This window comes from Peromyscus californicus, unplaced genomic scaffold, assembly GCF_007827085.1.
Source record: "Peromyscus californicus insignis strain IS unplaced genomic scaffold, ASM782708v3 Scaffold_21__1_contigs__length_65335640, whole genome shotgun sequence".
Lineage (NCBI taxonomy): Eukaryota > Metazoa > Chordata > Mammalia > Rodentia > Cricetidae > Peromyscus > Peromyscus californicus.
Window position 1 is genome coordinate 57496947 of NW_026294514.1, and position 27618 is coordinate 57524564.

Below are 27618 nucleotides of genomic sequence, written 5' to 3' on the forward strand. Positions count from 1 at the left end.
GAATGTTCCTGTGGCCATGAGGGTCTACCTCCAATGGTTCCACATTTTACCAAAACAGGACCACCAACTGGGGACCAAGAGTTCAAACACATGAGCTTATGTGCAAGACTTTTTCTCTGTTTCTTTGAAATGAACTTTGCAGTTGTTTTTTAAAAGCTCAACTTTGTGCTGGGTGGTGGTGGTGGTGGTGGTGGTGCACGCCTTTAATCCCAGCACTCAGAAGGCAGAGGCAGGCAGATCTCAGTGAGTTCAAGGCCAGCCTGGTCTACAAAGTGAGTTCCAGGACAGCCAGAACTGTTACACAAAGAAACCCTGTCTCAAAAAAAAAAAAAAGTTCAGCTTTGCATTAAGCCCTCATTGATCTGGAGAACTGACATCTTACTATGCTTGCACTGGTCATCAAGGAGGGTACCATTCCTTTATTCACCTTGGCATGGTTTCTGTTTCTGTATATTCATTCTGCACACATTTACAAACTAACAAGAGTCCCGACTCCCCTGAAAGCCTTGTTCTGTGGCCTCAATCTCCAGGGCGTATATGAAGGGATTGTGGGTCCTCAGTGGGGTTTTGCCAGCAGGACAACAGACTTATGTGTCCAACTGTGAGTGTGGCCTTGAGGGGCCAACCTCTGCCTATGTGGGCATCTGCTCCCCACAGGTGAGCTGTTAGAGGGCCCGGGTCTCCTAGCCTTCTGGATAGGTCATTAGAACTATCCAGAATGTCTTTGAAAACCAGCTACCTATCCTCACCCAGGCCAGAGAAACAGAATCTCTAGGTATCTTCCTGTAGGAGCGATGTGTCTGCAGAAGAAGTTGCCTTCCATTTGGGCTACAAGCCTAGGTTTGAGTCCCCACTGCCTCCCATGCCTGGCATCCCATCTAGCCCCAGGTCCCTCGGGTCTTCTTGTGTGTCCCTGAGAGTCTGAGTCTGGCCTTTTAGCTGAGAAACTAAGGTTCAAAGGCTGTGGGGACTGGGTGTGCCCACTTCTTGACTAGGAGACGCAAGGCTGATGTCCTCCCAACCCACAAACCAGCCTCCTTCACTGTTGCCCTCTAAAAGAAATGACAGTAACTACCGTACAGGCGCCACGCCCCCTAGTGTCTACTTGTGGAAGTACCACAGGCTAGTGAGCATCTGAGTTTATGGGGAATCTCTGGGCAAAATCCCTCACCCACTGCCCTTCAACCCCACCAGGACCTGGGATGGGCAAGCCAGCATCAGCACCACATCCCTGATCCTATGATGTAGGGAGGAGTCTGGATCCTCTTGGGGTTGACATCTTGCCCTGATGCTGCCCCTGCAGTGAGCGAGCTGGGGTTTGAGTGCCCACTCAGTGGCCAGGCTCTGTGGACACAGGCAGCTTTGCCGGGGGCTGGAGTGATGAACAAGTGTGTACCAGCCAGGAACAGGAACTTTATTTAGCAAACACACGTCCAGCTTCAGCTCCCTGTGAGGCTCTAGAAGCAGAGGAAGCCAAGGGCTGCGTAGCGGGGTTCACCCAGTCATCCCAGAGTAGGTCCCAGGGTAGGCCAGGGCTGGAGGCAACTTGTAGCCAGGATCTGTGCTACTGGCCTTTGCGGTTCTTCCAGCACCAACGCCCATCACCCATGCCAATGTTATCTCCCTGGAGGTCCCTTTCTGTGGGACCCCTGCCTAGTCTTGAGTCTGCACAGGCTCTGCTCCCCCCAACAACCCAAAGGTTAGGGCTCCCAGCTCCCCCCAGTGGTAATGTGGGGACACTGCAGGAGACTCTTGTCCTCATTGTGCATGTCTTTGTTTGCAGGGCTTGGCAGCAGATCCCCTTCCCATGGCCTACTGTAGTCTCCTCCCAAAACTCCTATCCCAAAGTCCCCATGGGTTCCAGCCCAGTTCTCCTGGGCCTCACGAGCTGGGTGGTGGCTCATCCTTCTTCATGTCACCAGAAGCTGAAGACAAACCATTCTTACAGTCAATGGTCTGGAGGCGCCCTCTCCAGCACCTGGCTGCTGTGGCTCTCTGCAGTACCTGGAATCCCCAAGGGTGTTTCGCTCCTTCCTCTGTATCTGAGTGGGAAGGGCTATTATGTGGGAGACACCCAAATGTCCACATGAACACCCCTGGTATGTCCCACCCTTGCTGTATGCTATTCCCAGAAACTCAGTTTACCTTCAGAGGGTGCCAACCTTTCTGCTCAGAGGACTCCTCACCTCTTGGTGGATATTCTTGGTGTCCCTGCTCTTAGGGCCCTCCTGTGGCCCTAAGTGGCCCTGCCACTGCCTCTAGCTGTGGGTCTGGGAGGGGCTGGTCAGCTGGAAGACAAAGGCCTAAGGGGAGCCTTCCCTCAGGGATCAGGCAGCACCAGCAGCCATGACTGACCAGCAGGAGAATCAGGGCAAGGCCACTTGTCTGCCTTGGGGCTTTGGGGTCTCCTCCATAAGCCCTCCTGCCCTCCTCCCTCCTGCCAGGGATACTGTTCACTCTAGACACAGCTCCCCTCCCGTTTTACAGATGGGGGTTGCCATTTTTTTAAAAAAAAGGCAAAAACAGAGGCAGGCCCAGGGCTGAGGCCCAGAGGGAGGATTATAGAGGCTGTTGTTGTGACTGGGACCACCAGCACTACGGTAACAGGCATGGGACATCCAGGAGACTGCTGGAAACAAGACCGGCAGGGGGGCCATTGTGCTGGGATGCCAGCTCCTTGGCTGCAGGGCCATGGGACCCACATGATCACCTGGGGGCCTGAAGCCTGTGCTCACAAATGACAAGGACTTTGACCAGAAGTCACTGCTCAGAAGAGATGGACACCCATGGCTTAAGAGACGTATGATCTCCGTGAAGACAGACTGGAGTCAGCCAACACCACGCCCACTTCACCTGACCCTCACTCAGGGTGCGCAGAAAATGAAAAAGAGGAACCCCAACTTCCGTCCTCCCCCCCCTCCCCCGACAGTCCCATTCACCAGAACTGTCATTCTCCAAAGTTAAACATTTCAGCTTCTTTTTCCTTCCAGAAGGCAAAGCTGCGGTCGATGTAGCCACAGATGTCCCCGTTGTTGAAGCTGCCCCTCTGGGAGTCGGACCCTAGCCTAGGAGCCGCAGGTTCGGGGCCGCTGCCAGGGAGGGCAGCGTGAGGCAAGGACCCCAGTGGTGTCAGGCCCAGCTTGCGGCCAGGCTCCATGTCCCAGGCTGGACCCTGGCTGGAGCCGAAGAAGCGGGCTTTGATGTCCTCGAAGCCGTCAGTCCAGGCACGGCGGCCCGCGGCCACCTCATCCGTCACCGCCTTGTGGAAGGCGCGCACCGCCTCCCAGCCGTGCGCACCCAGGTGCTCGAAGACCTCGAAGCAGAGCAGGTGGCGCATCTTGCGCTCCTCGGCCGGCAAGTCGCATTCCAGGAGCTGGAAGTAGCCGAGCATGAAGAGGTCCAGCGAGAGGCTGTTGTAGGGCACCGGGGCCCCATCGACGTGCGGCAAGAACTGCTCGGGGGACAGGGGCCCGCGCGCCCTGCGGCTCAGCCTCCGCAGCTGCCGGGCCGGCACGTGTGCCATGATGGCCTTCCAGGTCCCCAGCAGATGGGTGATGATGCCGCGCTGCTGCCACAGGTGGCCGAGCCGGGGGCCGTCGCTGGGCGGCGGGGAGGGTGGCCGGGGGCTACCGCTGGCCTCGGCGCCGCCCCTGGATCGAGCACGCTGGGCCTCCAAGGTCCTGCAGGCGGCCGTCCTGAGCGCGGGCGTGTAGGCGGACTTCTTCCAGTGGCCGAGGAACAGCATGACGATGCGCTCCTTGCGCAGGCTAGCCAGGTCCAGCCCCGGCCCCGCGCCAGCCTCTGATGGGGCCTCCTCGCAGCTGATGCCGGAATCGCTGGCCTCCTCCGTGTCGCCCGGCCGGGGCTCCCCACCCATCGGGTCGCCTCGGGGCTGTGGCGGCGCCGACCAGCAGCCTCGTAGACACTGGCCGGGCCGCGCCCCCATCTCACAGGGACCGGAGTTCGAGGCGCAGGGCAGATCCGGGGCAGACTCGAAGTTCCCCCGCAGCGTCCGCACCGACACCCCGCACTCCTGGATCTCGCGCTGAGCCTCGCTTCGAGGTGGGCCGGCCACGGCCTCCTTGCCCGGGTCCTGCCGGCCCGGGGCGGACGGCTTCTCCTCTCCCTGCGCTAGCCCGTTCATGCCCTTCAGCAGCAGGGACATGCTGCGCACCAGGCGACCGATGTGGCTGCACCAGAAGGGCAGCCCGCTGGGCTCGGACTTCCCGGGCTCCGCCGAGGCTTCGAGGTCAGGTGCCAGGACCTTGGCTTCCTCGTCTTCCAGGCCTGGAGTCCGGGGTAGAAAGCGGCTGTTGACAGTGATGCTGACCAGGGGCTCGGGCAGGAGGGCCTGCAGCTGCGCTGCCAGGCGGCCTAGCTCGCTCTCGTACTCTTGGCAGCGGCGCCGAAGCTGCAGGTCGTTGATCTGCTTCTCCAGGTAGACCAGGTCATCTTCCGTCAGCAGCTCCCCAAAAGGGCCCAGGATGGCCTGGTGTGTCTGCGAATACCTCCAAGTCGCCTGTTCTGTCGGGGTGGGGGCTGAGTTTCGGCTCGGACTCTGGTCCTGGGCACAGGAAGGCTGGGTCAGAAGCCACCCACATCTCACATTCATTAGTGCTCTGCCTGCTTCCCCCACAGCCTAGCCCTTGGACACCAGCTGGCCCTCCCTTGGCTTTACAAAGTGAAGCCAGTGTCTGGCCAGCCCAATCCAGAGTGGGAGCCTAGGGGAAGATTACCCCAGAGTGGATGGAGAACAGCCTGCTCCCCCGCGGTCCCCTAACACCCCCTGGGGCTGGCTGTCAAGATGCCCAGGCCCTCCACTTAGCCCTGAGCAGCCCTGCCTGCCTTCTCACAAGCCTCGGGATGGACACCATTGTGCTAAACAGTGTCTAGTTTGCAGGAAGCCGGCAGAGAGGCCTCTGCCTTGTGAAAGATATAACCCCAAACCCCTTAGCGACCCTTCTCCATATCCCAGAGCCTCTTGTCTCCGTCTCTGCAGAACCTTGATCCCACCCTTGGATGCCAAGGGATTTCCTGGCTGCAGCCCCTCCCACCACTGCCCTGCTGTGTCCTCCGATCCCTGAAGATGGGCAGGACGTAGACACATTTGGTGGAGACAGGCTGCAGCAGGCGGGAATCCTTAGCCCCAGTGGCTGGAAGAGATCTGACTGGTGCAGCGGAGGGTTCCTGCTTTGACTGACTTTAAACCTCCGCCCAGTTGTCCCTCCTGGCTGTGCGGACAGTTCAGCTCTAATCCGGGACACAGTGCAATCCACACACCTTTAGGATGAGATTCTATTTCTGCTTGTCCAGTCGGTATCCAGGAGCCTATGAAAGTCCAGGCCAAATCACAGCCCCTTCTCTGCTCACTCACAGATGCTTTCTAGGCGACTGCAATCTCCTCAGGCCTCCCCCTCCCCTCACACCACCCCCTCACTCCACTCTCTGCTGTTCCACCCAGGTGCCTGCCCACCACACCTCAGGACCTTTGCATTCTGTTTTCCCCTCTGCCTAGAATGCAAGGGCTCCTCCTCATTCCCTGCTAACTCCAGTTCAAGGTCACCTGTCCAGAGAAGGGCCTCACTTGAGCACCCCCTACAGCTCCCCACTTCACACTGCTGTGCTCTTCCCTGAGGGTTTACCCCCACCCCACCCTCACTGACTGGGCTTTCCCATTGGTATCTCTGCAACAATCTAAGTGCTAGGAAGGTAAGGCTGGCCCCTTCTAATAGGTGACAGAACCCATGGGGACTACCCCCTCTGAAGCCATAAATGCCTTGTTGGGAGCCCTGTGATCCAACGTTGCACCACAGTATGGCCGAAGAGGAAGCTGGGATGGTACCATATCAGGAGGAGGACATCTGTTTTTGGATTTCAGGTCTGGCTGGAGCATCCCACAGGCACCTTCCACTCCTGCTTGGAACTTACTCAGTGGCCATGTCCCAACCTCCTCACCCCCATCTCTTTCACCTCCCACTCCCCTATCCCACACCATACCTCTACCCCACTCCACTCTATCCCCCACCCTACTCCCTAATCCCCAGCTCAACTCCCTACTTCCCTCTGGTGTGCCCCACCCTCTTCCTGGAGCCGGCGCCCTCCTCCTCCTCTGGCTCCGCCCCTCCCTTTGGCCTGGCGCTCCTCCTCTGGCTCCGCCCCTTCCTCCTCTTGCCCCACCTGATCTTCTGGAAGGTGGTCTGCACCCAGGCGTGCCTGCAGCTTCCGAACCATCACCTGCCGCTTCCACTCAGGGATGGGCCGGCCACGCTCGTCCTGTGTGGGTACCAGCACGTCAAGGTCTCCTGAAGGCAGCCCGTCCAGCTGCAGAGTGGCCAGACCATCATGGGAGTCCCGGGCTTCCATCTCAGGCCCCTAGAGAGACAAGTAGGTCACATGTCCTGAGATTCCCCAAACCCCTCCAGTTTCTAGCCTAATAAAAGTGAGACCCTGAGGATGAGGATATGCTCCCCTCCCTCCCTGGAGGTGGGGGGGGGGGGCGGCAGGGAGCAGGCGTGGTCTTACACGACCTAGATGAGGTTACCTAAGGCATGCTATATGGAGCTTAAAAAACAAACAAACAAAAATCCTGTGCTGACAGGTCAGGACTCTGGGAGGACAGAGAACAGCTCTGTGTTCCTTGTCACAGGGCCTGGCTGCTGCTGCCCTAAGGTTCTCATCTCTCCAAAACTTGGGGTGTTCGGAGCTGTCTGGACGGAGAGAACGTGGGGGTGTGTTCGCCTTGAGGTAGAGAGATAGGGAGTGAAGGGCAGACACTCACCTTAAGGGCAGCTGGGATGCTGGTGGTGACGCTCAGAGGGGCTGCACAGGCCATTGGCTCCCTTGGGACAGGCTGACCAGGCCAGGCTGGGCTGAGAGTCACAGCTGCTGAAGACATCAGCTGGAGTCAGAGGGGCTTCCGCAGGGCAGGAGCAGGGGAGAGCAGATTCCAAGCCTGCAGCTCCTGGACCCAGGACAGCCCTGCCCTTCTAAGAACACTACTAGGCTTGGAGCTCAAGACCCTGCAGTCCTGCCCCCCCAAATCCCCCTGGGGTCAGAGGCAAAATGCTTACCACTAGGAGGATTCTCATAAAGGCCTTAAGAAGGCTTGCCCCAACCTGGCCTCCTGGAAAGCATGTATGTTACCTGATTCTGTCTACCACAGCCCCTCCCAACTTCTCAGCAGCCTGGGCAGAGCTAGGAGTCCACAAGATGTGAAGGTCCAGGGACCTAGACCAGCCCTGTCAGACCCCCAAATCTGTCCTTTTACTACCCTGTCCCCTATGCATTATAAACGTACCCCGTGTCATGACCCTGAGCAAGAAACCCCTGTGTCATACCCCAGAAGGCACACAGAACCATTCACTCACAGGTAGACACACACAGACAGAGACATATGCATCTCACAGACACACACACACACACACAAATAGACACACACAGACAGACACATGCATGCTCACAGAGAGACACACACAGACAGAGACAAATGCATGCTCACAGAGAGACACACACACAGATAGACACACACAGACAGAGACACATACATGTTCATAGAGACACACACACAGATAGACAAACACAGACACACACATGCTCACACACAGAGAAACAGATGGGCACATGCATGCACACACAGACAGACATGCTTAGACGCTCACGGGCAGATATACAAGGGCATACACAGACATACATATGTGCACACTCATGTAGAGACATGCACTCAGACACGGACACGTAGACAACACAGACACACTTGCCCACACAAACCCCTACATGTGAGCGTGTAGCCTCACTGCATTTGACACCTGTTGATATTTTCATAGCACCCTGTCATTTTGATAAGGGCTGATCACAGTCCTCTGAGGGCGCTGACCTGCAGTTGGCAGGTCCTCCCCATCTCCTGATGCCCAAGGATGCTCACTGCCATGCTGAGGTCTCTGGCCTGAGTCCCACTGAGACCACCTGCTTTCACTTCTGCTCAGGTTACTGTGATCATGGTACCCGAGATAGAAAATGTCAACCTCAGAGACTTCAAAGGAAGCCTGGGAGGAGTTCTGGGGAGGGGGTGACCGTATGTGCTCAGCTCCTCTGAGAAGCTTCTCCCAATTGGGTCCTGGTGCCCTGCACACCTTGCCCAGATCAGTTCTTCTGAGGCCCACACTCACCCGGGGGACTCCCGCGTCCCGAGTTCCCCCTTCTCCCATCTTCCATGGAGAGCCTTTCAGCCAACAGTGGAGGAGGTGGAAATGGCGGGGGTGGGGGTGTCATCAGGACTGGTGGCACCTGGGTGGAGACAGGCCTGTCAGTGAAGATTCGGGTGAGTCTGGACTTGGGACTGTCCCAGCTCTGCTGGGCAAGCACGGAGAGCCTCCTGGGGTATGTGCAGCTCAGAGACGGCCTGAAGAGAAGTATGCAAGACCTGTTCCTCTTGTGTCTCCCTGCCCAACCATGCTGGGTGCCTGGGTTTCCTAACAGTCTGTATCCTCCCATTTCCAGCTCAGAGTCCCCTAGGGGGACTTACTGGCCTTATTCCAGGGCTAGAGGCCGGGTTAGTCATGCTCACCTCTCTCAGCCCCACACAGATGGGAGCATGTCCACATACATGTAGGCATACATGCCTCCCTGTGACCGAGATTGATTCCTGAGACTCATCTGTCTCCCTCCTTGACATGGGCCCAAGGATGACTTGGGGTAGGGGATTCCATGAGAACTGGCAAGGAGGAGGAGGGCAGTGGCGTGTCCCTGCAAACCCATCAGCTCTTTTTCAAGTGATGACGTCAGTGCTTGAGTTCAGGCCACATAGCACCCAGGGAGCCTGAGCAAGACCCCTAAGTTGTGTCCAAGGCTGGTCTGCTGCCTCAGGGAGCCTGGCTTTGGAGAATCAAGCTGACCAACTTTCCCCAAAATACTGTACCATTGGTTGGCTTGCCCGGGCCCTGAGAGGACAGACATGCTGGGTGGACAGAGAGGCAAGATGGGATACTTGAAATTCTTCTCAGTCCCTAAGTGGGGCGGAGTGGCTAGGACCTCATGCAGAGGTGCAAGCTAGGACCTGCACTCAGTGACCAAGGCACACCAAAACAGGACCATCAAAAACTGGAGAGACAGCCCCTCCATCTTTAGGTTGGGTAGCCAATTGTCCTCAGATACTGACCGCTGGATGAGCCATTGACCTGAATGTGCTGCCCAGCGCAGCCCTGCTCAATCTCAGCGGTAGCATCTGACCCAGAGAAGCTGGGGGTTCTTGTTCCTGCTGGTTCTGGCTCGGGAAAAGAGATGTGAGGCCCTCAGAGTGCTGGTCTGCCTCCCCCATGTCCTTCCAAGCCCTCCAAGCTTGGCTTGGTGCCTTTTGGCTGAGAGCTGATGTGGAAGGCTTCTTGACCTTGTCTCTACGATGGTGGGCACCTGAGCTCTGTGGGCCGGCATTACATCCATGCCCCGCTGGCAGGCAGATGCCCAGCTCCTGCCTGCAGCTAAAGGGCACACACAGTATCCCCCCTGAGCATCCACCTCACAGCCACACCTAAGCCCTTCCAGGGGACAGAGGAAGCCAACATAGCTTCCTCAACAGGCCCCTAAGATGGTGCTGGTGAGATCTGCCTCCCCTCCCCCCCCCCCCCACCCCAGCAGGACAAGGGCTGTGGCTTTGAACCAGCCCTGATTCAGAACATATGGCCCGCAGCCAGGATCTGTGTCAGGAACCTGGGACCCCTGCTGAAGCTTGGATTTCTGCTCTGTTCTACCTGCCTTCAAATTTTACCCACATCTGCAGAGGTGCCCTTCTGTCCACACCTCATGGTGTGGCGGCCTGCACTGCCCAGACAAATAAACTCTCGGCCTCTTTAAGCCACTCCTCACCCACGGGCCAGGTGGATCTGCCCTGCCCTTCAGCCCCACACCACCCAAGACCCTCAGCTCACCAGGTCACAGGGAAAACAGAGCAGCACGAAGCCCCATACGCCCCCTTGTGCACCTCATTTATCCTGGGAATCTGCAAAGCCCGGGAGCCCACACGTGGGGCTGCAGGCCTGGAACATCTGCCTGCTTCAGCCTGGGAGGTTCTCAGGAGCAAATGCTGGGTGACCAAGCACAGGGAGCTGCCGTGGTTGTCCCAGTCCCGGCTGTCGGGGGCTGTTGAAGCTGTACCCCCCAGAGTAGGAGGTATCACATTAATATTTGAAGGCCCAGGTGTCAGATGGCCAGCAGGCTGGGGCCAAGTGTGGGATCCCTTACCACGGAGCCCTGTGCTCCACAGCAGAGGTCTAGGAGTGGACCTCTGCGAGGTGGAGGACCTGAGATTACTCACAGGAGTTCTACTTGCAAATGCCTCTCCCAGCATGCAGTGGGGGAAACAGAGGCTTTCCAACGGCTCACAGCTGCAGCACACCCTTGGGAGAGGGCTAGCAGAAGCTCTGAGGATAGCTTCTGGGCCTGACAAGTCTCTCTACAGATGCTGAGCTTGACCCTTGAGGGCTGTTGGAGGGGTGACCCCATAGGACAGGGGCAATCTGAATGCTGCTCGCTCTGACGTGGAGCTGCTCAGGCTCTGCGTTCCTTGACTGAAGAAACACAAGCCCACTGTGGACATGGCAGCCATCTAGACCTTCAGCCTGTCAACTGGGGTGGGACCTGGGGACAAGGGAACCCCCACCTGGGAGCCTCAGCTTCCCTCTCCGACATCCAATCTACTGTCAAGAAGATGGGCACCAAGTGTCCTTGCCCGACTCACCCAGGACAGATGGGGAGCCTAGTGGGGGGTGGCAGCATCCTCCTCAGGCTAGGAGGACGGAGCAGGTGGGATGCTGGCCTGGGCTGGGAGAACAGACTCCAGCTTCAGAGCAGCCCCACAGCTTGAGGACCTTGGGACTGACTGGGCACTGGGCCCTGGACCACTAACAAGGAAGGGAAGCCAGTGTGAGCCCCATGTGGTGGCTACAAGTGGGTTGTTGAAGGTGAGGCATCATGGGGAGCATCTGGTTGGACCTATACAGGAAGCCACTGGCGCTGACCCCTCTGAACCTGGGCAGGAGGGAGCCCAACTACGGTGCCCTCCAGGCAGCGGGAACCCCCTCATCCTTGCCTCTCAGTCTTGGCCATGGCCCCTGAGGGAATCCTTGGTGTAGGAGGAGGGTAGATGCCAGGCTCCATCCTTTAGTCCTAATGGCCGGGCATATCATGTCCCAGACAGCTGTTCTGTGGGTAGCGGTCCCTCTGGCTCCATTGCCTGCCATCTATTTCCTTGTTTTTGGTGAGATTTGAGCATTGCTGAGCCTGCCATGCATTAATCATGGAGGGCAGCTGTGGCGAGCTGGGTTACAGGCCTGTAATGCCACCCGGGCTGAGAAAATCATGACCTCAGACGGAGCTGGACACCATTCACCACAGCTGAGATTCCATTACCGTGGGCAGCCGCCTCCACTTCGCCCCGAGAAAAGATTCTGTCCGGGGAAGTCCCCAGCTCTCTCTAGCCCCAGTTTTCCCGCATGTCTATGAAGGGGCCCGGGGGTCTTCTGAAGTGAGAAGAGGGGACTGAGCTGAGGCCATCACGGCAGAGCAGGGGAGGAACATTGCTTCTGCCCCCCAAACGAGCTCTTCAGGCCTGCTTTGAGGATGAGGAAGTCAAGGTTGGTGTCATGTGCCCAAGAGGATCCAGCACCACACTGGTGGGAGTATGTGTGAGGTAGGCAAGCAGGGCAACCCAGACCTGAGGGGTGAGGGCTGCATTCCTCGGGCTTAGAGATCTGTCCGCATATCACCCAGGCCTGCTGTGGATGGCCAACACCTCTGAAACAGCCTCCAGACCCCCACACCAGGGGGTCAGGCTATCAACCAACTGAGGGAGGGGTGGGCCGCAGGCTACTGCCTCAACAGCCACACGGCCTCTGTCCCACCTAGGAAAGGAGGCCCAGCCTCTCCCTGTGCAGAGGGACAGTGAGATCCAGGGAGAAGCAAGGCCTGAATTTCCTCAGTGCTCCATGCAGGTCCCACGCTCAGCAGAGGGTGTGCCAAGGTCCCACAGACCCCTGATGTAAAGTGGTCATTTTAGATACGTCCTTCAGGGGGCTGCTCTTAATAATGACAGCCTAGCACTCGGGTTGCCTCTCCTGGGCCCGCAATTCCCCTGAGAGCAGCTCAGGACAGTGGTGTCCGGGGTGGGGGGGGGGGAATGGATTTCACATCTCCTCAGGCCCACATGAGAGAGCCAGGGCGGACGACCTCTGCATATTGCGTTTCCATCAATATTGTATCAGGCATGCCCCCCGCCCCCCTGCTGCCGGCCTGCAGCTGACAGCCTGTCCTGCCATATGAGGTGGGAGGCCTCGAGGACATTTCTAGCAGTGGTGGAGTCAGGCTCCCCTAGCTGTCACCAGGCATCTTTAAGAAGACACCATGGTGACCAAGCTCTAACCCTAACTGTGAAGTTCTAAATGGCTCCTGGGATATATACCGCTGAGCCCACACAAGGTCAAGGGTCAGGCTTGCAGGGCCTGGGTGGGTGCCCACATATGAGCAAGAAGGAAGATATTGAGGTACAGGAAGTGGATGGACCGTGTTAGGCCCATGGGGATTCCAGGCAGACTCAGGAGTGCCAGGCCCCGTGGTCGCCAGGCAAAGCGGTGTGGCGCCGCCTTGGGTCCTATATAACTTCACAGCCACAGCTAGAACCAGATCAACCCCAGGAAGGCAAGGTGGGTTTGTTTCCCTTAGCCCAGGGGAATAAGGGAACATGCAGAGACCCTGTCCCTGAGGTGGGGCAAGGTTCAGGAGGGGCTGGCTTTGCCAGGCTACAGAGATGGAAGGCCGAGAGCTGGCATGGACAGAGAATTCTGGTCTTGGAATTCACATCATATCTGGGTCAGGGGCTAGTCAGGGACTTTTGGAAGTTGGATGGTACCTGGTCCGTGGGAGTGGGTATTCCTGCAATGGGGACACAGGAACAGACACCCTTCTCATCCCTGATCTCAGCTGCTACCCAGGACAGGGCAGACCTCAGTGAGGAAAAGAGCCTGGCATTTCAGTGGCTGAGGTATCCCTGGGTCCAGAATGTATAGTCATGCTCACATTTCAGAAAATGGCCATGTCACCACTTGGCTCAGCCCAGCCAGAGCAGGGACCTTGCTTTGACAGCCACATCCTGGTATTTAGTCATTGGTCCATTTCCAAAACAGTTGAATCCCAGGTTTTGAGATTTCCACCCTGGGAGGAGTCCCCCCTGAGTCCTTGTAGACCACTTGAACTGCTGGTTTCGAGCAGTAAAATTTGACTATGACCCTGTGAGGTACCTAGCACAGGCCAAGGGGCCAAGGACAGTTCTGCTTCAGCTGGCTCCTGACATTCTGAGGGGACATCCCCATGGAGGAGAAACATGGCATCCCCTCAAGTGAGCCCCAGGAAGGCCTCGCCTCCTGGGCCTCAGTGCCCTCACCTGAACATGGGTGGGACAGGTCACCCTCCTGAAGGGGTGGCACCATTGAGAACTGATGGAATTCATCATGGTCACTACCTTGGGCTGGATGGGGAGAGAGGGTTGGGGTAGGGGGATGCACTAGGAAGAGTTGGATCCAAGTCATTAAACTACACCCACAGAACACCCTCCGACATGCTCCACTTCCCTGTCCTCCCCCTCTGGCCGTCTGCTCTCACCAAACCACTCCTCTGTGAATTCCCTTATTAGTTCAATCAGCAAACTGTTGGACTCTGTCCTGTGCTGGGAACAGGGACCCATTGGAATAATGAAGGATCCTGGCTCCAAGAGCGGGGGAGATGGAGAGCCCCACATGGAGAAGAGAGAGCCTCCTACCTCTGGAGAATGATGGACTTCGGGAGAGTTACCTCAGCCAAGGTAGGGTCTTGCTTCCACCCCTGAGCATGCTCAGCCTGAAGTAACATCTCCAAGACACAGACACAATTTCTGTGGTCCACATGACAGGCACGGCTTGTCCAGTCCTGCCTCAGCCCCCCTCACAGCCTGACCCCAGTCACAGGACCTTCCCATGACAGCTCCTGCCCTGGCCAGGGTTGCAGCCTGGCCTCTGCTTCCTCTGGTTTACTGCGTCATCGGCTGGGTTCTTTCAAAGCCTTTGTCCCCGGCAAGTGTTTGAGGTGAGAGAGGTATGTTAAAGGAGCATTGTAGCCAGCTGCCAAGCCCACCTCCCCGGTCCTCCAGAACAGACAGGGCTCCCGAGGTTTTACCGGCCGAGACATTTCCCGCAGGTACTGGGCACAATCCTGGTGTCCGTGATAGTCCGCCAGATCCATCGCTGTGTACCCATCTTCATCCCGCAGGAAGGGGTCTGCACGGTGGGAGAGCAGGGTCTGGCAGCACTGTGGAGAACATGGATACTCCATAACACACATGGCTCACTGGGTATCAGTGGGAACGTTCGGGCCACTTCCCTGGCTGCAGGCTTGGTCACTCAGCAACCTGCCAGTGACTGTCTGTCCCTCATAGGCTCCTTCCAGAGGTGAGTGAGGCATCTTTCTCAGGTCAGTGAGCCAGCTCCTCCAGAGCTCATGGCTGGAGCAAGGCCAAGCTGAGGCATAGGCCCAAGCCGTCTAAGCTGGATAAGCTGTGGGAGACTCCTGGGCAGTAAGAGGGGCTGAGGTGCCCTGGAGAGGAGGTCATAGGGTCTGCAGAGCAGAGACAATGTAGGAGGGCACAGAGCACCGAGCCTGGCCCCAGGTAGTGCTGGACAGAGCAGGTGCGGCCTGGACTGGAGGACAGCAACGGCGGTGGAAGAACTTGGCCGGAGTAAAGGATGCCCTGGGGGCTGGCACTTGTGAGCAGAAGGCGGCTGGTGAGAGACAGCCAAGGTGCAAGTCTGGACATCCCAGGAGGCCACAGCAGGAGCAGATGAGCAGCAGGTGAGCAGCTGGGTCCACTCCAGGGAGGGGAAAAGCAAGTGCCCCAACCCAAGGATGACACACACAGCATGTCTTCCTAAACATCAAAGAATAAAGAAGTGGGAGCTGATGAGGTCAAGCCCAGGAGAGGAGGGAGGCCTAAGGAGGGGCTAGCCTAACACTCAGATCCACCCCGCCCCACAAAGGTGCGATGACACAGGACTGTTCTCCCAGTGGCCTAAAGACCTAGGGACCAAGGAGACAGGAGCTGCAGAAGGGCCATGGAGGCTAAGAGCATCTATGAGCCAGTTGACGGCCTCATGCTTCAAGGAGGCCCGGGAACCTCCAGCATGGAATAAAGATTAAAATGGACCAGGCTTGTACCTCTCGCTCTTGCCCCGGCAAATGCGATAAATCACTCCAATTACACCTATAGACGATTTCCCAATTAAAATGTCCAGCACAGTCAATAGAAGTGAAGGATTCGGGAAAATATGAGAAATGATTGACTCCAACAAATGGGTCCAGAAAAACCACCATGATCATGACTTTCAAAGAAACAAAGCCGGAGTGTGAATATTTAGACAAGGTATCATAGCCAGTAAAAGTGATGTGGGGCTTGGGGTGTGACTCAGTGGGCAGAGCACTTGCCTAGAACGCACCCAGCCCTGGGTTCCACCTCTAGCACCTCACAAACAGGCGTGGTGGTGTGCACCTGCAACACCAGCACGCGGAGGTGGAGGCAGGAAGGTCAGAGGTTCAAGGTCACCCTCAGCTACACAGGAAGCACCAGGCCAGCCTGGGCTACATGAGACCTGGTCTCAAAATTTAAGAAGCCAAAACCAAAACCAGAAAACCTGATACAGTAGATCGAAAATGACAGTCAGAAAAAAAGACGAATATAATGAAGGACGGAGGCTGGATAACTGGCAGCACAGGTCAGGATGAATCCATGGGAAAAACTATACCAGTGAGGTCGCCAAGGCCCAGGAAGACAAATGCCACATGCTCTCTTAGACGTGGACCCAGTATAATCTTGTGTGTGTCTAACTTGAAGCACCCCGGGGGGCCACATTAGGGGAAGAGGACTGGGTTAGACAAAACCAAAGCAGGGCATTGGAACCTTGGGAGTTGAGAGACCAGCAGGGAGGCCTGTTGGGGGAAGAGGGAAGCCATGGAAGGCTAACCCCGAGGGACGGTGTGTGGAAAGCCACGTGGGAGCCACCTCATAACCCAGGTGAAAATGTAATCCCAGGGACAGCAGAATACATATGGCATGCAAGAAGAGGGGGATTCTGGGAGTTACAGGAGTGAGTGAGGGTGGGCGCAGGGGCTGAGGGGAGGTGGGAGTCAAAGCTAAGATGCACAAAAATGCCTCGTGGAAACCCACCGGTTAGTAAGCTAAGTTCAAAATGTAACTTTAAAAAAAAAGTCCCTGAGATACTACAGACAGACTCCAAAAGGAAACAGAAAACCCGGCAGGTCTGCGCCATATTTAGGACAGACATCCTTTAGAGGACTGTCTTAGTCTCCAGTCTGTGGTGCTATTGAGATACAGTGGGACCTCGAGGAGATTGGGTCTAGTAGAAAAATGTTAGGCCAGTGGGCATACTGGGCCCCTAATCCCTATCCCCTCCCTCTCTCCCCCTATCCCGTGTTCCCGTCGTGATGTTCTATGTGGTCCCAGGCCCACAGCCACGAGACAGGGTGACCATGGACTGAAAACCCTGACGCTGTGAGGGAAGCAAACGTCTCCTCCTCGTCGGCTGTGCAGCCTGACTTCCTGACTGTTCCGTCTGTCACGATCCTGCCTACAGGTAAATCAAACTGTCACCTGTAACCTGGGCGTGGTGGTGCATCCCTACCATCCCAGCACCTGGGGGGCAGAAACAAGAGACTCATAAGCTTGAGGCGGTTGAAGGCTGACTCACGCAGGACAGCCAAGGCCAGCATATGTGTGCTGTGAACCCCGGAAGAAGAGACAGACTGGGGCAGAGGTGCTGTCCAAGAGAGCATGGCTGAGGCTCTTGTGAACGGATGGCAAATGCCAGAGCACAAATCCTCCAGGAGTGCCAGCAAATCCCAGGGGACCTGCAGAGGCCCACCTGCCTACTGTCCCCTCAGCGTAGGTAGACTGCCGAAAGTACAAGTGAGGGACAGGACGACCTCAGGACACGGGCCCCTGGCCATCTAACGGACAGGGACTGGGAAGCAAAAGCACACAGAAAAGAAAGGTTGGACATCACAAAGTAAAAACTTTTTTTGTTTTTTGTTTTGTTTTGTTTTCTCCTTCCCCTAGACAAGGTCTCCTAGAGCCCTCTGCTGACTTCAACTTTGTTCTGTAGCCGAGTCTGCCTTTGAACTCCTGAACTCTTCCTGCCTCCACCTCCCAAATCCTGGGGTTGCAGGTGGGCACCGCACCGCACCACACCACAGCTGTCTCCCGCCACCAGATTATTTCTGGCAAAGACATCCCTCGCGGCTGCCGAGGACATAAAGACATTTGGAGGCAAGCACCCAGAAAGAACAAATTATTCCCAGCCACACAGCCTCACGGAGGGAGCCCCCAACAGACACACCAGACCGCAGGACAGCGATTCCACATGGGAGCTTGATCTGCAAGGGGGGAAGACGTAGATTTGTGGGTTTGTTTTATTTAAAAAGAGAAAGTCTGTGGGGGTTTAAGAGCTGAAGAAACAGAACTGTTGAAGATGGCCCTCCCCATGTCCCCCACGACCCGCTTTCTCTCACTCTCCCAGCTTCTCACACTGGTCTCCACACCCTGTCTGAAAAGCTGATGCCACCGTGGCCCCAGCTGGAGGCCCATGTCTGAGCTGAGCAGAGAGCACACAAGTCCTTCCTATGAGGCCCAGGTGTACCAGGCTCCAGCCCTGTCTCCCAGCCACTGTGCGAGCCTCAGCTTCCCCCAGGTTTGCAGAAGGGGAATGAGGAAGCTAAGAATTCTTCTAAGGTCATGGTGAGGACCCCATAGCCTCCATCCACCCGGGTAGCTCCACGGCTGCCCTACGGACAAGGAGGAGCTCTGGGTCGCTGAGGGCAACTGTCCTGAATCCTCGGCCCCAGCACACCCTGAGCCTTCTGTTCCCGGCCTTTCTTAATACCTCACTCACTATTCTAACACAAACACTCTGGGCGATAGCATCGACCTGTACACGTCGTTTCTAAATAATTAAAATCCTGCACTGGAAACCGGGAGGGCCAGATGGCTGAATCGGACGCTGCCGAGAAAGGTAGAGGAAGGGATGAAGCCCCAGCCGTCCTGTTGGGCTTTGTACCGGGGTTCCCTGCTCTGTCCAGGATGTCCAGGACTCTGACCTCCAGCTCTGATGTCCTGCACAGGACTCCTGCCCACGGGAAGGCAAGGGAGTAGGTGGAGATGACTAGTGGCCAGCTCTGCCCAGCTGTGAAGGCTCTCAACATCGCTGATCTGTGCACACAGGGTCACTTGGAATTACGGATTCCTCATCAATTAATTAGCTAAATAGTAATCTTCACCCCAGGCTCTCTTCATAGTTGTGTCAAGATTACACGAAAGATGTTTTGTTGCCATCGGGTTTTGTTGTTGTTGTTTGTTTGTTTCGTTGTTCTCTTTTGAGACAGGGTCTCCCTGGGAGGATGGCCCCAAACTTGCCATTCCCTTGTTTCTGCCCCCCAGGTGCTGGGACGGTAGGGATTGATGCACCACCACGCCCAGGTTACAGGTGACAGTTCGATTTACCTGTAGGCAGGATCGTGACAGACGGAGCAGTCAGGAAGTCAGGCTGTTGTGGCCGGGGATGTAGTTCAGTTGGTAGAGCCCTTGTCTAGCATGCATGAAGCCCTGGGTTCAGTCACCCGTAATAGCACACAAACCAGGTGTGGGAATGCACGCCCAAGGTCCCAGCACCCAGGAGACAAAAGCAGGAGGATTAGAAGACCAAGGCCACCCTCGGCTACAAAGTGAGTTTTAGGCCACACAAGGCTCTGTTTTAAAAACAAAGACAGCATGCTGGGCTGTGATGGCGCATACCTTTAATCCCAGCAGAGGCAGGCGGATCTCTGTGAGTTCGAGGCCACCCTGGTCTAAAAAGTGAGTTCCAGGACAGCCAGGGCTCCACAGAGAAACCCTGCCTATAAATAAATAAATGATTAAAAATAAAAAACAAAACCAGCATACCTTCTCGGCATTTTGGCTGAGAACAGGGGCAGTGCCAAAACCAAAAGGCAAAAACAATTAAAAAAAAAAAAAAAGGCAGACTAGTGAAGTGTGCCAACATCAGGCCCAGCAATCGCTGTCAGTGAGTGGCATCATTTTTAAAGCTGGGATGAAACAAAATGTCTGCCCCTCAACGCACACTGTGGAGCCATTTCTAGAGAGGAATCTGAAGTGCATTCTGGTCAGAGAGGGTCAGATGTGTGCATGCACACTCGCTTCTGACTGAGGGAGTGAGGCATTTAGGGAGGCTCTGGCTCGGATGATCACAGACTGGGTTTTCACACCCACATACTGAGCCCGGAGCCCCGAGGAGACTCACCGGGTGCAAGTGTGTTCTTCACTGAGCGGGCCGTTCTGGCAGAGCCAACATTCCTGTCCCCTAAGTGCACCCCAGCCACTGTAACCACCGAGGCCAGACCCAAGTTTCCGGGACCCACAGAGGGATGGCCCCCACAGAACCCACCTGCACTGACAAGCATACCTAGTTCTGTGTCTGTTGAGAGAATGACTGTGACCAAGGGAGGGTGTGGGCACCCACTGCAGGGCGCGAGACCCAGTAGTTGGCTGAACCTCCAAGGATGGGGCTTTAGTGGGTACCCCCGGGCTTTCTACATGTTCTTTCTGGAGTTAGTTGGGTAGAGAGCTAACAGTCAGTGGTAGCCACACATCTGGCCTGAGGCAGCATCATGCACATCTGTCCTGTCTTCCTCCACAGCCTGTCCTACTTCAGTGCCCTCCTTCAGACAGCATGAACTCCTGGCCTCCTGCAGCCTGAGATGGTCTCCTACACCACATCCGGGCCCTTCCACCCATGAGTTCTCTCCCTCACGAGCCTTGCTTCACCTGCCCTCTTCCCAGCCTCCCCCTGCCACGCTGACCTCACCCAGCCCTCTCGCTCCTTCCCATGTACGCCCACGTCTTTGTGGCTTTTTGTAGATGGGGTTTACTGACACTGTTCATACATGGCCCTCCCATCAGGCACCCCCCAGGTGAGCACCCCCTGGGGAGTCTGCAGTAGTCCTCCTCAGGCCCTACCCAGGACCGGTTAAAACCAGAATTGGGGGGGTGGAGTGGGCTGCCGGCACATTTTGAAGTTCTCTGGAGGTTAAGCTAAGCTGGAGAAGCACCATTCAGGACAAGTGCTGCAGGCCACACAGGCATTAGGAAGCCTGACCTCAACCCGTGGCCTCTGTCATGGGACAGAGAAGGTTAAAGTGGCAACAGGAAGTACTCATCTGAACAGCTGTGAAACAGGGGTCCAGCTCAGAGTAATTAGAGGGAAGGCTGGACCAGATGCATTACATTTATTTATATGTGTACGAGTGCCTTGCCAGCATGTAGGTGTGTGCACCACAAGTGTGTCTGGTGCCACCCCAGCCTTTGGTTTATGCCCGGGGGCAGAAAGGCAGGAGTCCAGCCGTGAGCTGCTGCGGACATGCACCCTTATGAGCCCTGGATTCCGTAAGACTTAAAGGGAGGACGCTCTCCTCTGAGGGCTCCTTGGCATCCACGGGCTTCCACACGGTCTTACATAGGACAAGAATATCTGGCTGTTCAGGAAGACCCCTGGCCTCCACAGCCCTTCACTTTTCCTAAAAAGGAGCTGGGGTGTGCTCGGGGCCCGATGACCAGTGACAGAGCTCAGAGTGTCTGTCACCAGCTGCCTGTAGGCCCAGCATTCTCCCACGGGGCGAGGTGGGAGTGACTCCCCTCTTCTGGCCAGGGTCACCTGTCATTCCACCCAGACAGGACAGGGAGGGTCCCCAAGGACTCTGGTGGGTCTCTCTATTCTCCAGGCTCACCTTGCCTGGGGACAGAGGGGACAGAGCTGGAGTGAGTTGAGCAGGGATTGTGGAAGAGCGAGGTCGGCGAGGGGGAGTCCCTGCCTGGAAGGTGTGGAAGGTAGAGAAAGCCCCCGGGTAGCGGTCGTGAGCTGGGCCAGGGTTGCCTTCAGGGACTCTGTGGCTGCACTGTGTGGCATTCTCTTGCTTGGCATTGATGAAGTGGCTCCCTGAACATTTGGGTTCCCACTGGGCTGACTACTCAAAATCTGACCCACGCTGCTGGGACACTGGGCCCACTGGACACGTGTTTCCAATTACAACCCCCATAGAGGAGGCCAGTCTGCCTGGAGAGCTGCAGGGCAACCTTGGCAAAAATCAGAAACTCCTGAGGCATCCAGGAAGCAGGAGGGGATCAGGGGAGCTGGAGTTTCTCAGGGCAGGAAGGATGGGGGAGAAGGAACCTGCATGGGACCAGACCCAGACAGGCCACCAGCTGCCTCAGCCCTCGGAGCTTGGCACCTCCTGACCTGTGATACTTTCACCCTTGTATAGTGGGTTCTGGAGGTTCCTTCCTGGAAACTGGGCTACCTGGGCAGGCAGGTCTAAGTTATGCATTCATAGTTAGCCTTTGGCCATGCATCACGGAGCCTGGCCTGGAGCAGGGAACAGGGGTTTTTCTGAGTCATCTCGTGACCTAGGGCCTGTGCTCTGCCTGCTGTACCCGTTTTACCCCAATAGAAGGGTAGGTCTGGCACCTGTTTCAAAGGACTTCTGGGAAGACTCGATGGCACATTGACAAAGTGCCAGCTCAGAGTCCTAGCCCGCCCCCCCCACCCCCATCCCCATTGCAGCCTACCTCCATGTGTCCATTCTCGGCTGCATCGTGCAGGGGAGTCCCTCCCCAGGAGTCTCTCATGATGGGGGCACCCATGAGCAGAAGCCGGTCGAGAATAGGTGTGTGGCCACCCCGAGCTGCGAAGTGCAGGGCAGTGGCCCCTTCGTTATCCTGCTCTGTCAGGCCAATGTCTGTGAACGTGACCTGGTGAGAGAATCGAAGCTGTCAGCCGTGGAGGATGGACCTGGGGTAGCCGTCCCCAGGGAGGAGGGACAGGGGCACTCAGAGCAGAGGTGGGACGCCCCAGCTGTGATTCCCAGTGGGCAGTGGAGATACCCCCGGGAAACCTTGAGACAGAGCTGGCTCGTCCCACATGCCTTATGACCCACGTGGCATCCCAGGCCAGGGCAGGTTCTGTGGAAGCCCACAAGCCGAACTCCGTAGCCAGAGAGGAACAGCACATGGGCACCCAGCAATAGAGATAGAGAGGATGCAGGCACATGCAGCCCTTGGGTGTCTCCGCTCATCTGGGAGGGTGCTGCTAGAGGCCTGGGCGTAATGCACCTTCCCCCATAGCTCTAGCCCAGAGCTGGTCACATGGCCTCGGGCCTGTTCTGTTGGCTGGGGCCTTGGGGTCTGCCTTTGTCTCTGGCTTCATCTGCCCTGTGAAGGCACCATGGGGTCTGCTCCACAGTACCCAGCTGGGGTCCTCTCAGGCTGTCCAACCGAAAGCCGTGCCCACTCTCCCATGGGCTTGCCTGCTGAAATGGGGACTTCTAGGATTGCCTTTGTCTGTGTTCTGTGGGGTCTGCAGGAAACTCCTTAGAGGAAGGGCTAAGGACTGTGGTGCTTCTGCCCTTTCTGCTTTCTCTACTGCCTTCAATGGGGCCAGCATCTTCCACGAAGGCGGGGTTCCCCTACTGTGGAAAGGAGCCTTACCACTGAGCTGTCCTGTCCCTGAAGACCCACAGCCCACTGTGTCTGTCAGGCTAGCATGTGCCCACCTTAGCACAATCCAAAGGTCTCAGGGGATAAATCACCTGTGCCCGCCACAAGCCATCACCATGGCGACTCCTCCAATTTCATTCGCTGGCTCCCATCCAGGAGGCAGGAGAGCCAGTTCAAGCCTCAGACCTGCGGCACTGCACAGGTGAGGGTCGTGGTCTCAAGTGACCGACTTAGATCTGCAAGCAAGGCCATGGGCAAGGCCTCGAGGACAGAAGGGATTGGGGAATCGGGCAGCCCGGAGCCCAGGCTTTCTCCTGGGGGAGCTGGGGTAGTGGGGGGGCAGCACACACAAGTGACACACTAGTGACTGGGCAGGTGCTACCACGGAAGCTGAAGGCAAAGGACACAACCTCAGGGACCTGTGGGAGGGTGGGTGTCAAAGCAAGTGTGGGCGGACATTGCTCTTTCTGTGTCTCCTCACACTAACCGCCAGGCTCAGGGAATCCAGCTGACGGACAGAACCCAACCTCCAGAGGGTGGGTGGAGACACCCGCTGTGGTGCCAGGCAGATGTATTGATGGTCAGGTACTAGTACCAGAGACACCCAGGGATCTCAGAAAGGCGCAAAGCACAGCATGTTCAGAGGCCCAGAGAGGAGGCTGGATGGAGTGATCAAGGACCACCCCTGCCTCCTTCACTGGCAGCCAGGATGACTTTCTATTCTGCATGGAAAATTTTGGCATAGAGCCACCGAGGGCCCCCTCCGTCTTTGCCACCCCAGGCCCAGAGGCCAGGCTTTCCTGCCTGTGAGTGTGATGCATCCTCTTCTGAGGAACTGCCTTGAGTCATGTTTCCCACAATGCACTTCAAGCTACTTCCTGCTCATCTCTAGCGCTTCTTCCTCCTCTGCCTCCTCCTCCAGGGGGGCCTCCCCAACTCTTGGACACTATGGAATCTCTAGTGGACTCTTGAAGTGCCTACCTCCTCCGGGGGTGGCTGGTGTTTTGTTGTGAAGAAGTCCCTTGCCCACCCTGGCCCAACTCCAGCCACTCTGGAGTTTGGGATTTTCTTCCCGAGAAAGGTAAGGGACTGGCCCAGAGCTCTGGGCCTTGAATGTGGTTGAGTGTTTCAGGCCAGGCGCTGGCATCTGTGACTGGGGACAATCATCAACACCAAATGAACTCCAGAGAGGCACCCAATCCCTAGGAAGGGGCCCTGAGAACTCTGGGGGCTGTTATGTTTCCTATAGTTCCTCGGGCACTGCAGAGTTCCACCTCATACTCTGGTGACCTGTGTGACCCCAGTGCCTCGGAGTCCCCATTCCTGGCCCAGATGGCTCTAGAGCCTGGACTCCCTGGATGCCCTGTTCCCCACAGTGCCCCCTTACCAGCCAGACAACCAGAGAGTAGTGGCCACGAGCAGCCGCAGCATGCAGTGAGCTCATGCCGTCCAGGGCACGCAGGCGCACGTCGGCCCCACAGTCTTTCACCAGGAACTGGGCCAGGTGCAGGTGGCCCTCTTGGCAGGCCAGGTAGAGTGGAGAGGCACCGCTGCGGGTCTGCTGGTTCACACCACTGTGATGGAGGGAGGCTCATGAGGCCTGCAGTCAGAACTGCCCCAGGGAGGCTGAGCTGGGGTAGCATTCGGGGGATTTTCGGAGGGTCACTCTCAGGCCCGGGTGAATCCTTGGTTCCCAGTGACCAGTTGCAGGGGGGTGGGGGATGGGGTAGGGTGGGCAGTGTCCTACCCCAAGCTGACATCATCCTCGGGTGACATAGACTTGTCCTTGATCCCCGACCCCTGACCATATATATAGTCCGAGTTTCCCTAATTCCTTCCAGCTTCTGTCTCAATGGGCTCTGTACCCCACCCCCCACCCCCTGCAAGAAAACTGTGTTTTCTTTTCCTCTTTCCTTGCCTGGGTCAAGCTCACTCATATCAGTCATTTTAGATGGAGGAGGGTCACAGTCTAGACCGCCTTCTCAGTCATCCCTGTAGAGACACAGAATTGACCCCTAACTCCCAAAGACCCCCCCCCCCCGTGCCACTGTGACTGGCAGTGTCTGCTGCCACCGAGCAGCCCTGCTGGACACTGAGCAGAGTCTTTGCTTTGCCCGAGTGCTCACTGGGGCTGGGTAAAGTGGCCTCCCTTGGCAGTAAGGCTTGGCTCTTCACTGCTCCAGGCTCAAGCATATCTGTCTTCTAAGGCTCTGAACTGTGCCTTGGCCTCGTCCCACATCCTCACCTCTGGGGCCCTTGAACCAGGGGGCCACTCAGGCAGAGGAGGCAGGGGAGTAACAACATGCTTTCCCAGACACGCTGCAGCTCACTGAGGGACTTTGGATCCACTCCAGAGGGGGCGCCTCTACTCCATCTTGGAAAGGCCATTACAAGCTTCAACTGGCAGAAGGGGAAACTGAGGCTGAGAGCTGAATGATTTGCTCAAGGGGCAAGGGTTGAGTCTCTTTCCTTACAAAGTCCCTCTGCCCCCTTGGTTCTAGCCAGGTGAGCTTTGTATAGGGCTCAGACCGGAACATAATGAAGGAGGGGAGAAAAATTTGGAGGCTGCGTGCCTCAGTGGGTCTGGCCCTATCTTCTCTCATCCCAACTCTAGAGGGTGGGGCACACGGCCTTGGATTTGAGGCTGGTCCGGTCAAGGTGATTCCAGTGTGGAGAATGACTGAAGGCAGTTGCTTTTCCCAAACACCATTTGGGTGCAATTCTTGCAGGGTCCCCCCACCCAACCGGTGCAATGCTGCACCTATGTTTAAAGGCCCTCCCTTCCCCATGCAGAGCCTGCATCCATGCCTTCTCCCCCTGCTTATCCTCTGGCTCTGGAGTCACAGGGCCCGCCTCTACAGGCCACCATCACATCTTCTTTGCCTCTCCCCTGGGCGGGCTCCCTCGGTGGCCAGCCACTATGGGCAAGGCCCTGGGCTCTCACCTGCCGTGGGCAGCCGTCAGGAGCTTCAGACAGGTCAGGTCACCACTGACAGCAGCGTGGTGCAGTGGCAAGGCCCCCTCCAGCGTCTCCAGCGTGGCCGCGTGGCCCTCGCGTAGCAACCACTCCACCAGGGCTGGATGTCCAAACCGGGCAGCCAGGTGCAATGGGGAGACACCTGTGGCATCTTGGTCCTGCAGGGACACGAGCAGGACCCTGAGCCTCTGCAGACGCCACCAACATGGCCAGAGAGAGCTGCCTGAGGCTGGCCTCTTGGAGGACCCTATACCGCCTGAAGCTGGCTCCTTCCCGGCTTCCTCCATCGCCTACCGAGACTGAAGTATCTTGACTGAGGAAGAAGCTGGGCTAGGCCCCCTGGGGTCCCTCCCCACCCCAGCTGCCTGCCTTTCTGATCAGCTGAGTCCCTGCACATTCTGCGCATGCTCAGAAAGGCTTCTGCCAGCACAATGATTCTCACCATAGGTGTCCCAGGACAGCGCCCTCTAGACCTCTGACCCTCATTCCTCCCCAGCATGGTCCCCAAGGTGTTAAGCATCTGGCAGACTTGGGCATTCCCTGAGGGTGCTATAATCCAAAGTGAGTCTGGGGATGGGCGAGCACCTGCCCTCTGCCCTCGGGGGTCATTGGAAGAGTCTGTGAGGAGGGGCATGGAGGCTGGAGCAGCTCTCTGCCATGTGCTGGTGTCTTGGTCTCCATCCAACTCTGACGGCTTTCCTGTGCTCGCAAGAACACAGCATGGCTGACAACCCTCGAGCCCCATGCCAAGCAGGTCTAGGCATGTGAGCGGGTAGGAGGCTGGTAGCTCTACAGACACAGTCTAGCAGGATGATCACCCGACTCCAGAGCCTTCTCACTAGGGCGGCTGTCAGCCTGTGTCCCCAGGGCTCCAAAATCCTGAGAGCCCAAGGTACCTCTTTACAAATCCGCTTCCTGACCCTTTGGGGAACAGGTTCTATTGATCAGGTCTGATCAGAGATGAGATCCTGAACACAGGCAAGGCCATCATTGGTGGTCCTAGGTGCTCCTTGCTGGGGGAGGGGTAGAAAAGCCTAGGTGACTTTTCTGGATACATATGAGGGTGACTGATGTGGCCTTGGTGTTCAAGGGTTTCTGCTGTTTTCTTTGTTTTTGGTGGGGGGTGGAGGGGGGGTGAGAGGCATGCATCTCGGACTGAGACAGAGGCACACCTCTCTGACTGAGACAGAGCTTAGGACCCTCCAGGGATCAGAGCTTCTGGACTTGCCCCAGCCAGATTCCTGGACAGCAGGCACAGAGCCACCCTATCCTAGCTTACCTGCAGGCCGCAGCCCCCATCACGGACCAGCCAACACAGCTCTGCCAGGTTGCCAGTGGCCGCTGCATCGTGGACTGGCGTGGCCCCGTTGTGTGCCCGCTGGTTGCCGGGCAGCTTGGCCTTCTGCACCAGGAACTTGACACACTCCAGGTGGCCAGCCCGGGTGGCATGGTGCACCAGGCCAGCCCCCAACTCATCAGTGATGCCTGGGCTCAGGGCACCTGCCTCTAGCAGCCGCTCCAAGGTAGCCACATCCCCGTCCTGGGAAGCCACCAGTGCCTGCTGCTCCTCCATCCTCAAGTCCGTTCTCGGTGGCGGCGGCTTGTATACAGGCCCAGCAGGGCTTCCTGTTTCAGGCGTGGACGCCGCTGAGGGCTCTGGTTACCTGATAAGCAGCTCACTGGGCAGATGGGAGGCAGCAACAGGGGGGCAGGCCCTGGGGGACTGGCCCTCAAAGCCTGGCCCAAGCAACTTGGGCTCAGTGCCTGGAGCTTCTGAGCATGGAGAGTCCAGCCTTGGAGGACAGAATACACAAGTCAGGCCAGCAGGTGCCACTCATCAGCTGGAGCCCTATCACCTACAGAGGGAAGCCAGAGGACGCCTCAGCCAGCCTCTTGGCTTGGCATGGGTCTCCATGTGAAGACTCCAGAGGGTGTTCACAGCTACAGTCAGCTCAGGCTCAGAAATACCCGTGCCAGCAATATTTCAGTGAGAGACTAGCCAGCCACCCAGGAG

At 57.0% G+C, this 27618-nt stretch overlaps 1 protein-coding gene across 2 annotated transcripts; it reads right to left on the reverse strand.

Annotated features, from left to right (window-relative positions):
* Positions 1-1427: 1427 nt before the first annotated feature.
* Espnl (espin like) lies at positions 1428-27235 on the reverse strand. Of its 2 annotated transcripts, XM_052749295.1 has the most exons (9): positions 26884-27235; positions 25572-25762; positions 24015-24201; positions 21701-21883; positions 14194-14325; positions 8166-8283; positions 6779-6882; positions 6178-6372; positions 1428-4564 (listed from the first exon to the last, which is right to left on the reverse strand). In XM_052749295.1, exons 1-9 carry the CDS (start codon positions 27175-27177, stop codon positions 2948-2950), a joined length of 3021 nt encoding a protein of 1006 aa, XP_052605255.1. In that variant the 5' UTR covers positions 27178-27235; the 3' UTR covers positions 1428-2947. The 2 variants fall into 2 exon arrangements, 1 of the variants encoding a protein (XP_052605255.1); XR_008220803.1 differs by lacking the exons at positions 6178-6372; positions 6779-6882; positions 8166-8283; ... (3 more) ...; positions 25572-25762; positions 26884-27235 and adding an exon at positions 5281-5941 and having other exon boundaries at positions 4453-4564.
* Positions 27236-27618: the final 383 nt, after the last annotated feature.